The 12,870-nt window shown below is 42.7% G+C and overlaps 1 protein-coding gene across 1 annotated transcript; it reads right to left on the bottom strand.

The window, feature by feature from the left end:
• Window positions 1-5,414: 5,414 nt before the first annotated feature.
• Window positions 5,415-8,203, bottom strand: LOC308282437 (H-2 class II histocompatibility antigen, A-K alpha chain-like; the record flags this gene model as incomplete). Its single annotated transcript, XM_080722782.1, has 3 exons — window positions 8,007-8,203; window positions 7,380-7,664; window positions 5,415-5,539 (listed from the first exon to the last, which is right to left on the bottom strand). The coding sequence occupies exons 1-3, from the start codon at window positions 8,200-8,202 to the stop codon at window positions 5,415-5,417; spliced, it is 606 nt and encodes a 201-aa protein (XP_080578908.1). The 5' UTR covers window position 8,203.
• Window positions 8,204-12,870: the final 4,667 nt, after the last annotated feature.

The raw sequence follows: 12,870 nt of genomic DNA, 5'->3' as shown, positions 1-12,870 counted from the left end.
ACTTTTTCTCTGTTAAGCACGTGTGCTTCATTTTATGCTCTGTAAAGCACTTTGAGCTGCATTTCATGTCATGAAAGGTGCTATACAAATAAAGTTTTATTATTATTATTATTATTATTATTATTATTAGGTGTGTACCTGGGTGTGTACTCCAGGTAGGAGTGGTACTGGTAGTACCAGTAGAGGTGTGTATTTCTATGTGTAGGTGTCTATTAGGTGTGTACCTGGGTGTGTACTCCAGGTAGGAGTGGTACTGGTAGTACCAGTAGAGGTGTGTATTTCTATGTGTAGGTGTCTATTAGGTGTGTACCTGGGTGTGTACTCCAGGTAGGAGTGGTACTGGTAGTACCAGTAGAGGTGTGTATTTCTATGTATAGGTGTCTATTAGGTGTGTACCTGGGTGTGTACTCCAGGTAGGAGTGGTACTGGTAGTACCAGTAGAGGTGTGTATTTCTATGTGTAGGTGTCTATTAGGTGTGTACCTGGGTGTGTACTCCAGGTAGGAGTGGTACTGGTAGTACCAGTCTCCATCAGCGGTCTCGGTGTCGGACACCCCAGAGGTGGTCTCTTCTCCGTCTCTCAGCCAGGTGACCAGGATGGCTTTAGGGTAGAAGTCATAGGAGCTGCACACCAGCATGTGGCTGTGTCTGCTGGAGTAGGGCAGGGCTGAGCTCAGTCTCACAGAGGGCTCCACTGGAATCACACATAGTAATACAATTATTCAATCAATCAATCAATCAATCAATCAATCAATCAATCAATCAATCAATCAATAAATCAATCAATCAATCAATCAATCAATCAATCAATCAACCAATCAATATCATATAAGGTGCCTATAACATGCTACCATAAGACGTCAGAACAAAGTTCTTATGGTGAAGGTTTGAACTACTAAATGATAACTGATCTTTAATAATGTTTTATTGCAACCGTCAGGTCATATTTACTACCAAAACCTCCACCGGCTGTCTCTCAGTCTGTCAGTCTGTCAGTCTGTCCGTCGTGTCACACTTTTCCCCAACTCATATCTCCGCCACCATTGCCAAACTTTTGCACACACACTCCTTGCCTGCCAATTCACAACCTCCACCCCACCAGGGACCCCCGGAGCTCCAGGGACCCCCAGGGACCCCCTTCTGCCACCACCAAAAAGTGCAAAAATGACCACCCAAACGGGGCTGTTCACTGGGAATTCCCAGGGACCACCGACTCCTGGTGCTCCAGCATGGATGCCCCTAGTGGAGGACCCCCGCCACTGCAGCGCACATAAAATGCTGTAACTTGGGCTAGGAGCGACCGGGAGAGCCGGGGCCGGTACCCACGCGTCCGCCTCGGCGGCGCCAAGAGAGCCGTCAACATGAATCTGTCCCATACAGATTATGCCCTAAAATCATGCAAATCGGTTCACAGTATGTCTCATGTCATCAACATGGATCTGTCCCATATAGCGCCACCATCTGGCCAATTTTTTCAAATACATTTTTGGACACTGCTCCTACACATTTTGCCCTAAAATCACGCTGCGACCTGACGGTCGCATATCTCCCGATTAGGGAGTCTTACTGGTAGATCTCACAGAAAGGTGTGTGTGTGTGTGTGTGTGCGTGCGTGCGTGCGTGCGTGCGTGCGTGCGTGCGTGCGTGCGTGCGTGCAGGTATGCATGTGTGCATGTGCGTGTGTTTAAATACTACAACACAAAACATTTGTATGGAGTGGTATATGCACTGGTGAACTTTTGACTTTCAGTGTAGTTGGTGAACATGTCACATGACCTGGTCTTAAGTCATTAGATTAAAGTTAACATCATTAATAATGATTAATTATTATTTAATGTTGTAGTTAATATGAGGTGATGATCATCTCACCTCTCTTCTCCAGAACAGAGTTGTAGTCTGACTCAGCGTGGGGTTTGCAGTAGACCTCTGCCCGTGATCTTATCACTCTCATGAATGTAGCATCTTTATTGAAGCGCTCTGCATTCTTCACACCATGCTCAGTGTAACCCACCCACACCCCCACCCTGCTGTCAAACCTGAACATCTCATCTCCATTGAAATGCTGTGACTGTATGTACTGGATGTCATTCAGCTCAGTGGAGTTGAACACACAGTCTGTCATTATATAGAATAGATATCCATCTGAAAATAGAAAATTATAAATATCATCAATCTGAGTGTAGATGTTTACATCCCACTTTAAACTTGTAAAAATGCAATTCCTATTTTTATCCTTACATTATCATATTTTTCATCTTTAGTCTCAGCTGTCCATCTACTCTTACCTGTACTGCATATACCCACAGAAATATATGTCTGTCTGTCTGTCTGTCTGTCTGTCTGTCTGTCTGTCTGTCTGTCTGTCTGTCTGTCTGCCTGCCTGCCTGCCTGCCTGCCTGTCTGCCTGCCTGCCTGCCTGTCTGCCTGCCTGTATGTCTGTCTGTCTAAACATCATAGTTATATATCATAATGTCAACACAGTGAGTTCAGTAATTAAATAAAGTTTACCTGCTCCATAGAGACAGAAGCTCAGTGAAACACAGAGCCAGAGATGAGATGAAGTCATGATGAGTTGAGATGTTTCAGAGTTTAGTTGAAGTGTTGATGAGTTGAGATGTTTCAGAGTTTAGTTGAAGTGTTGATGAGTTGAGATGTTTCAGAGTTTAGTTGAAGTGTTGATGAGTTGAGATGTTTCAGAGTTTAGTTGAAGTGTTGATGAGTTGAGATGTTTCAGAGTTTAGTTGAAGTGTTGACGTTCTGATGAGGAAATGAACACTAACACTTCAACAACAGTCGCTATCTCTACAACCAATGAAAAAACGTCATTCACTCTCATCACTAGTTACCAGGCAGACATCAAACCAAAACTACAGCAAATTAAACCAGCAAATTCACCTCGCAAAAGTGACACCTCTGTGATACCTGATCATAACTCTGAAATAACCCCCATTTCTCAATCCTTAGAAATGAGGGATGCAGTAGTTAATGAGAGAGAGAGAGAGAGAGAGAGAGAGAGAGAGGGAGAGAGAGAGAGAGAGAGAGAGAGGGAGAGAGAGAGAGAGTGAGAGAGAGGGGGGGGGGGGAGAGAGAGAGAGAGAGAGAGAGAGAGAGATGAGAGAGAGAGAGAGAGAGAGAGAGAGAGAGAGAGAGAGATGTTTATATTGCATCTTGGGGGGAAAAAAAGAAGAAAAAAAAAACGTGTTGGACAGGAACTGTAAAGCCTCTATCAGAGTCCAAGGTGAAGAGCTATCCACCGCAAATTTAGGTGGAAAGCTTTCCACCTCAAGTCAGAAAATAAGTGAAGGCCATCATAGTCAGTCACGGTGAAGTCCTATTCACCGTGACTGACTGGTCTAGATCGACCAATCAGTGAACGGGGTGAAGAGCCTATCTGTCTGAAAGTAAAAACAGAGAGATGTGTCGCGGTGGAAAGCACCGCGAGGAATGACGTAACGTTGTAGTTTTATGACTCAAAAAGACTACAACGCGGTGGATAGCTCTTCACCGCGGTACCGACTCTGATAGGGGCTTAATGTTCGGTGCAGAAATAAATAAAAGCCTGTTCCAAATAGCTGCCTTCGGTGGCTTGTTCTTTTAAACACCCAGGGTCCATGCAGATTGATCGCCTGGCTACTATTTGGAAATATAATCATATCTCATCAATATGATGCAGATAGAAAATCTTATCCCCACGCTAAAACTTGTTGTGACATTTGTGGTTGTTCCTGTGTATCTCTGTGTGTACAGGCCAGGGATGCTGTGTGAAACAAAACAAATTGCGTGTTTTGGTTGTGTTACATTGAAAAATGGATTACCCAAATTCCAGTGCTTCAATATGCAATACAAAGGGTTTGGAATACTAAAGCCCAGATGTCACAATATTTAAACAAGTCTATAGAGCATCACAGTGGAAGTGGTTTACTGGTCCCATTAAAAATCTCCCATTCCTTTTCCCCATAGACTTTTACACAAATATTTATAACAATTATGTTACGCCTAGAACCAAGCCATCCAGAGTGATGCTCCATGGGAATTCAGAATGGGGGGAAAACATGACCCAGGTAGGATGCGTACATTAATTCCAGTGGTGTGATATTGATTCTAGAAGTGTGGGTCCTCTAAATTCATGAAGTCATGCACGCACACTGTTTTTATTGTTAATTAGTGTGTGCAAATGAGGCGCGTGTGCGTGCAGCAAAATAAGTGTGGGTTCGCCGAGCCCATGCGAGCCCATGGCATCTCACCCTGGTTAATTCAGACTTCGGTACTCAATTCACTGTGGATTACTATTACCTCTTCTACTGACTCTGGATTAGTAGGCCTATTACCTGGTGGTGTTTTGTAAAAATTACAGAGGATGTCTGTGTTTTTAATCATGTGTGAATCAACCATGCACATGTTTTTGTAATCATTCCAGGGTGAATTACCAACCATACTTTGGCAAACAGCGGTAAGGTGAAAATAGTCCATAGCAAATAAACAGAATTGATTTTTTAACAAGGATTTAGTTTTTCTCTGTGTCTTTTTTTTGTTTAAAGAAATCATCTAATTGGTTGAGGTTTAAACCTTTATTAGGTTTAAACCTCAACTTGGGGGGGGGGGGGGGCAACGGTGACAAATGAAAGATATTGTATCGATGTTCTGGAATGTGTCAGCTACAGTTCATCCTTATGGTAAATAAAGTCGTACTCGTCCAACCCTGACTGCTGTGATATTTATTTTACAGCTGCGTACGTGAGGTTCACACATATAAAATACATTGCTTATCCTGTGTATAGAAAACAGACACCGGGATCATTTGTAAATTGTGCAAAGCACTTTATTTATAGGAGATTATTTTTTTAAATAGAGAGGATCTAAGACTTTAAGGCAAGACACTACAGGTGAATAGGGTAAAAAAAATAACAATAGCTACCACAATGAAACTTTTCCAGTTGATCACTTACATCAAGACTAAGAATTTTAGTTTTTCTGAAATTATATGTTTAGATATACAAATGATGCATCACATGCGCTAATAATGCCCAATGTTCATACTTTTCACGTTTTCAGGTACATAAATCTGAAGATTGGATAATGCCAGGTTCAAAACTATTGTCTCCTTTTCTTGACATATTAGAGACAACACAAATTACAGAGGGCATTTTAGATCTCTTTTTATCACTCCATAAGTGTCAACAGGCATAAAATGTGATGTAAATCAGGCTATGAATGATATATCCACAAACCCTTCTGTAAATCAGGATATCGATGAGAATAAAACTGGAAGGTTTGGTGTATGTGGGTGCAACTGAAGTGGAGATTTTTGTACCCAAGTATGAGGAAAAACACATTTTGAGGAAAACGGTCTTTAAAGATGTTAGAGTCATCAAAAACACCTGTCCTCGGTTCCGGTTTCATATGTCATGAACAGTTTTATTTGCACTGATTTCCTTTGATGAGGAAGAAGGTTCCCATGGCAACCCCCAGCAGAGCGATGGTCAGCCCCGCCCCACAGAACACAACTGGACCCACACTGGACTGGACCTGGACCTCCACATCTGGAGAGAAACACACACACACACACACACACACACACACACACACACACACACACACACACACACACACACACACACACACACACACACACACACACACACGTAAGATATTATAATCAAGATTGTTTGTTTATTAGCACAGTATTTAGTAACTGAGTTACCCAAACTAATTGTTATTGCGTCAGGTCGCAGTTACTACCAAAACCTCCACCGGCTGTCTGTCAGTCAGTCAGTCTGTCTGTCAGTCAGTCTGTCAGTCTGTCCGTCACGTCACACTTTTCCCCAACTCATATCTCCGCCACCGTTGCCCCAATCCATGACAAACCTTGCACACACACTCCTTGCCTGCCAATCCATAACCTCCACAACCTCCAGGGACCCCCGGAGCTCCAGGGACCCCCAGGGACCCCCTTCCGCTGCCACCAAAAAGTGCAAAAATGACCACCCTAACGGGGCTGTTCACGGGGAATTCCCAGGGACCACCGACTCCTGGTGCTCCAGAATGGATGCAAAAGTGGTCGCACCCCTAGTGGAGGACCCCCACCACTGCAGCGCACATAAAATGCCGTAACTTGGGCTAGGAGCGACCGGGAGAGCCGGGGCCGGTACCCACGCGTCCGCCTCGGCGGCGCCAAGAGAGCCGTCAACATGAATCGGTCCCATATAGCGCCACCATCAGGCCGATTTTTTCAAACACATTTTTGGTCACTGCCCCAACAGATTTTGCTGTTTCTCTATCAAACCGTGACACATCAATCAATCAATAACGCCTGAGCCTTGCTGACCATCTACTTTTCCACCTTCAGATGTGTCTCTACTTCTCATAATCCCCAAATGTTTAAAATATTTTCCCAAATTTTGGCCTGTAGGCGGCTTTGTCCTGTGATGCGATTTACATCACAAATGGGCGTCAACAAGCAGCGCACTCCCAGTCCCAACTGCCTGCAAGCAGAGATGGAGTGAGGGGGAGGGGGCAGTTCCAGAGAGAGCAACATCACAGTCTGTCTGCTTCACACCAGGGGGGCAGGGCTAGTATATATAATAGAGAACAGATAGCCCCACCCCCAGCTATCCATTTCAATGCAAGTGCTCAGTGGCGTTTTGAAGCATGTGGAAGTAGCTGAATCCAGATCATCTGAATGATCCGATTTTTCTTACGTCACAAAAGTCAAACGACGTCCATTGAACCCCATATCAGACCCCAGCGACGCGCTTTTTTGCTTGTGCATGTATTTTTCACCCTGCCTGCAGTTCCAGCTTCAATATTTACAAGCCATTCTGGGGGCTTGGCATAGGATGGTGACTGAATGGCTCCGGGCGGGGCTTTTAAAGGCAACAAGTGCCCCCCTATTCTCCAGGCAACACTCGGCTGTTTGACTTAGGTTGCTATGCTAGCGGTTTCGATGTGATGTTCACCCACATAGCAGCTAAATCTGGATGAAATGGATCGAATATGGTTCTTAACATGAGATTGATCTAACACTTTTTTCCCTATTTTTTGGCAAAATATATTATGTGACTTTATAACTAACACACACTGGCTGTTCCTGGAATCTGGCTGCATGGTAAACAAGGAAATGTCTCTTCCTGGTGGCAGAGAAGTGTACCTTTTTCTTCAATATTGAATGATTTTCATGTTGCCATGTCTGTAATTGTTTTAGTAAAGCAATAAGCCACGCTTCGCCTCGTGGCGTACCACGCCTCTCAGACATTATAAAATACTCCCGCAACCTTCGGCCTCGTGTCTAACAATATTTCATTAAACAGTGTCTATGAGGACAGAGTTAATTCATAAACAGTATTTAATTATAAACATTGTCTATCAAGACAGAGTTCTTACCCCACAGTCTGGTCTGAGGGCTGCTCAGTGATTGGTGGTTGACCGTACAGCTGTAGATGTCTCCCTGCTCTGGAGTGAACTTCAGTCTGGAGAACTGGCTGAAGGTTCCATCCTGGTTGGGGTACGGGACGCTGGTGGTGATGTCATTGGTCAGGTTGAGGGTGTTCCTGGTCCAGCTGATGCTGATTGGAGCAGGGTAGAAGCCAATCACATGACAGATCAGAACGTTGGCCACGCCCACTTCTACCTCATGTTTGGTGAACATGATGGGGGTGTGTGGTTCTTCTGTAGACACACACACACACACACACACACACACACACACACACACACACACACACACACACACACACACACACACACACACACACACACACACACACACACACACACACACACACGGAAAGACACACTGTTACTCCGCGAGTGTACAAATGGAACCAAATGTGGACCCTTACAGGTCTGTAACTGAGAGTGTACAAATGGAACCAAATTACACTTAAACATTAACATGTTTTATATCATTTATATTTAAATGTTTTAATTAAAGTCAAACACTGTACAGTATGTTCATAATTAGTGTAATTAATATTAATTGTTGTATTAATAGTTATAATCAGTATTTACCCAGTTTCACAGGTGGGTTCTTGTAGGCAGAGAGAGCATCCTTCAGGTTGGCTTTGCAGACCTCCTGAAGATTCAAAGCTACTTGATAACCATCTCTGACGGTGATTTTTGGATCCATGAAGTCAGGCTGAGGCCCCTCCCCCTCCCCTTTGTTGAAGTCAGCGTACCAGATCACCTCTCCATCCACTCCATACATGAGCTCTGCATCAGTGTTTCTATCTGGTTGTGAACAGCCTATGACTTGAGTATCCCTGTGTATCACTGTACAGAAAACACACATTATATCAATAAATAAACATCTTCAAAGTGACAATAACACCATCACATGTTAAACATTCATGTTTGGTTGTAAAGTTCAATATCATTTCTCAATCTCAAGAACAGATGCAGTGGAACCAAACAGAGAGGGCGCTGTTTTCACTTTCTTTGATGATGGCTGGTCAGACTTAGCTCTGGTCCAGCGCTTCACCTCCCGCATTGCTCCCGGTGAAGCGCTGACAGACTCCTCGGGAAACGCATGGACTCGAGATTGTCGGGCTCTCCGAGCGCTCAATACTAGTCAAAATAAACAAAACCGTTTCACTACTCACCAAACCAAAGGTCGTTTTGCGCTGTTGAAAGTCTATTCTCCGCGGTGGTGAACCCCTCAGCACCCCACCTACTCTGTAAAATACATTATTTTTGGCATGAAATAAAGTGCATCCAACTCGACCGCCGCTTATTTCCGGGTTGTGAACCATTGTATCTGCGGTGGCCGCTAGGTGGCCTGACGTGTGTGCGTTTTATTTCATGACAAAAATAATGTATTTTACAGAGTAGGTGGGGTGCTGAGGGGTTCACCACCGCAGAGAATAGACTTTCAACAACGCAAAACTACCTTTGGTTTGGTGAGTAGTGAAACGGTTTTGTTTATTTTGACTAGTATTGAGCGCTTGGAGAGCCCGACAATCTCGAGTCCATGCGTTTCCAGAGGAGTCTGTCAGCGCTTCACCGGGAGCAATGCGGGAGGTGAAGCGCTGGACCAGAGCTAAGTCAGACTGAGTTCAATATGATGTTAAAGGACAGTTGATATATTACAATAAAAAAGGTAACACTTTACCGGTAATAACAGTAGACCTATAGATATGATTTATATGATTATACTTACTACCTGGGATAATAACAGTAATATGTATAAATATATTCTATATAATAACAAATAGTAACACTTACTTCCTGGGATGGCTCTGACACCAAGTAGAGAGGAGAGGATGAGGAGGGTGGCTGGAATCTTCATCATCACTGAACTGAACTGGAGTTCATTAAATGTAATTTAATTAAACAGACCAGATTAAACAGATCAGATTAAACAGATCAGATTAAACAGACCAGATTAAACAGATCAGATTAAACAGATGTTTACGACAACAGAAGTTCTGCAGTCTGACGGAGAAAGAAGGAGGGTGTGTTCTGGTGTTTAGAAGAATCAGCCAATCAGAATAAAGATATGATGTCACATCATCTGTCTCCAGGGAGACCATAGTCTGGAATTTTGAAGAAAAGCATAGTTGGAATTGTAAATAAATAAATAAAGAAACAAACAAACAAACTCAGTCCAACACCACTGGTACAACGTTAGTCTAGATCACCCATATGGTTCCTGGTGTGTGTGTGTGTGTGTGTGTGTGTGTGTGTGTGTGTGTGTGTGTGTGTGTGTGTGTGTGTGTGTGTGTGTGTGTGTGTGTGTGTTAGGGCATTCACGAATAAAGATTTTTAGTATTCGAATTATTCAACCTCAAAGTATTCAAATAGTCGAATATTCGACAAGACTGACCAAACTGTCAAATATTAAGTAGGCCTAAGCAATAGGCGAACATTGTGAAAATAGCAGATCTACATGCTCACAACGCCTCGCGTTGCGAGGCGTTGTGAGCATGTAGATCTGCTATTTTCACAATATTTATCTGCGGAACCGAGTCACATTAAATGTAATACCTACAATTCAAGTGCTTGTCAGGGTGGGGGTCCCCAGTTCAAATAAGTTTATTTTGGGGGTCACGGCCTAAAAAGGTTTGAGAACCACTGGTATAGAGCATTAACACATTCATCCACCAGGGGCATTGATAACTCATTCTTATGACTTCCTATCTAGCCAAGCTTTATAAACTATATATTTTTGAAAGAGAAAACAATAAAAATAAGCGAATATTCGACTTCGGTGAACAACGTTGAATAGTGACTTTGATATTCGAATATTTGGTGAATGCCCTTGTGTGTGTGTGTGTGTGTGTGTGTGTGTGTGTGTGTGTGTGTGTGTGTGTGTGTGTGTGTGTGTGTGTGTGTGTGTGTGTGTCAAAGCCAATCAACAAGCAACACTCTGAATGTGTCATCATAATCACAGCTATTAATCAGCATTATTTGTGTGGGTTTATTATATTAATTTAATTACAAAACGCTTGATTCTATCGTTCATGTTTACTTGAAACCTGCTTCTTACTGGAAACTCCCCACTCTATTTTCACTTCCTGCTTCACTCATCAGCCAATCAGAAAGTAACAATGTATTATTTTGTTCAGCGTCACCTGTTGCTAGGGGCAGACTTTATTGCCACACACATTACAGCAGACACATAGGGTGCGTTTGGATACAGTACTGAGCGCACTGACAATACAAACAAATAGGCCTACGTCAGTGTGATCCTGATGTGCATTTCCAAACGCACCCTTTAAGACATGATAACGATGTGTAACGATATAGTAACTGCATCAAAATATCGTTTCTAATTTAAAAAATCGAATACATTGAAATGAAAACAGCTAAAATCAAATCGTATCGTTTTATCGTATCGAACCGGCAGTGCAAAAAATCGGTTGTATCGATACTACCTACTTTGTATTTAGCATTTTTAAGAAAAACATTTTTAAAGGAGGGGTTTAATTACTTTTCCATTCCATAAAGCTACACTGGTCTATCGATATATGACTTGTGTGTAATCTCTGGGTTCATGTCAAGGTGCAGGTTTGTCCTTATACAGTATTGGCAGATAATCACAGTGTTTACTTATTTATATCCATAATAATACATGTTTCCCTTAAAAACCTACACTATCCACACCTTTCACACAGATTAATTTCTTTGCTAAATAGTTACTATATCGATTTTAAATCATTGAATCGAATCGTATCGTATCACCATGAATGATCCAATATCGTCAGTATCGTATCGTCAACCATGTATCGTGATATGTTTTGAATCGTTATTAAAATGTATCGTTACACCCCTACTGTGTAGTAAACAAAACAAACAAATCATAATAATAAGTTGAGTTGATTTAAGATGCAGTTCAGTGGTTTGTACCAGGGGTTTTCAAAGTGGGTGCTGTGACAGCAGTCCAGGGGTGCAGCGAGATAATAACCATTTAGTATCATTTTAAACTTGAAGTTATTTTCAGACAGTTCTTACCAAAATGGCTGTTATCTCAACGTTTTCCTCGCAACATAAATGTCTGATAAAATGAATATCAAATATCTAAATACTGAATGAAGAAACGTAAAAACTGTCATGGGGTGAAACACAATTATTTTAGTTTTTTCTTATTCTGATTCCAGGTCAAGGGTCACATGATGGACAGCAGACCTACTGGACAGTGGATCTCACAGACCTATACTGGATCTCACAGACCTACTAGGACTCACAGCCTGTCACAGGGGTGTGACGGGTGTCACAGGGGTGTGACGGGTGTCACAGGGGGTGTGACGGGTGTCGCACCAAATTCTGGACCCTGGGTACAAGGATTCACTCACATTGTGTGCTTTACAACTATTGAAAAATAGGAGATCTACAAGCTCACAGCGCGGCACCGAGTGCCGCGATGCGAGCTTGTAGATCTGCTATTTTTAAAAGCAAAATTTTAGTTACTTAGTGTTCGCTTATAAAATAGTTTCAACAAACAGGACAGCAGTCTCACATGGACATTGAGGCGTTACCGAAGTACAGAAGGATGTACTGACAAGATGTGACGGTTTTCATAGTTAACAAAGATTTGCACAATTACGACTTTTCAAAAATAGCAGATCTACAAGCTTGTATGTCTGCTATTTTTCAATAGCTAAAGTATAAAATAATGAAGGCCCCTCCACCTTGGGCCCTGGTAACTCAGTCCCACTTTCCCCCCCCCCCCCCCCCCTTGTGAGGCCCCTGAGGACTCATGAACACACGTACTGTGACAAGCGTTCATGTTACAAACATCTGCATCCGCACATCTGCGTGACACGAGTGTCAAAGACCGTGGTGTTGTCACACCCACACCGGTGACCCGTCATGTCCTGTTACCGCCCTCACAGTGCGGGCTCAGTCGCAACAGAACTCGACAGGCCACCACTCCTGGCGTGACAGCGGGCTAGCAGCAGCTCGGCTGGTGTAGGCTAACTAAGTACATTTATTCAAGTAGGTCTACTGACTGACTGACTGCCGTTTTTTTTAGTGCTTTTTCCACCTACCTTTATAAAAATCAATTAGTCAACTAGTATAAAGTCAGAGCTTTACAAACCACTTTATCCATTCTTATGATGGCTATTCCAACAAAGAGCAAATCTAACAAGCTCTTACACGCTTTTACATCTGCTATAACATATTGAAAATGTTGTAAATGTTTGGAGGATTTTGAACTTTATTATTATAATGTTTTTCTTCTCTTGTGGGGGTCCCTGGAACAAAACCTTCTTCAAATGTGGGTCCATGGCCAAATAGCCTAAATATAGATATATAACATACACTGAGATACAAACAGCCAACATATCAATCAATCACCTAGATCTCCATATATGGAGCTGACCATATATGGAGATCTAGATTCCCAGATGATGTCCTGTTAGGGCAACCACAC

Source organism: Nannobrachium achirus, assembly GCF_963921795.1.
Source record: "Nannobrachium achirus genome assembly, chromosome: 3".
Lineage (NCBI taxonomy): Eukaryota > Metazoa > Chordata > Actinopteri > Myctophiformes > Myctophidae > Nannobrachium > Nannobrachium achirus.
Note: the sequence above shows the minus strand (reverse complement) of the source record. Positions and strands in the feature narration are given on the sequence as shown.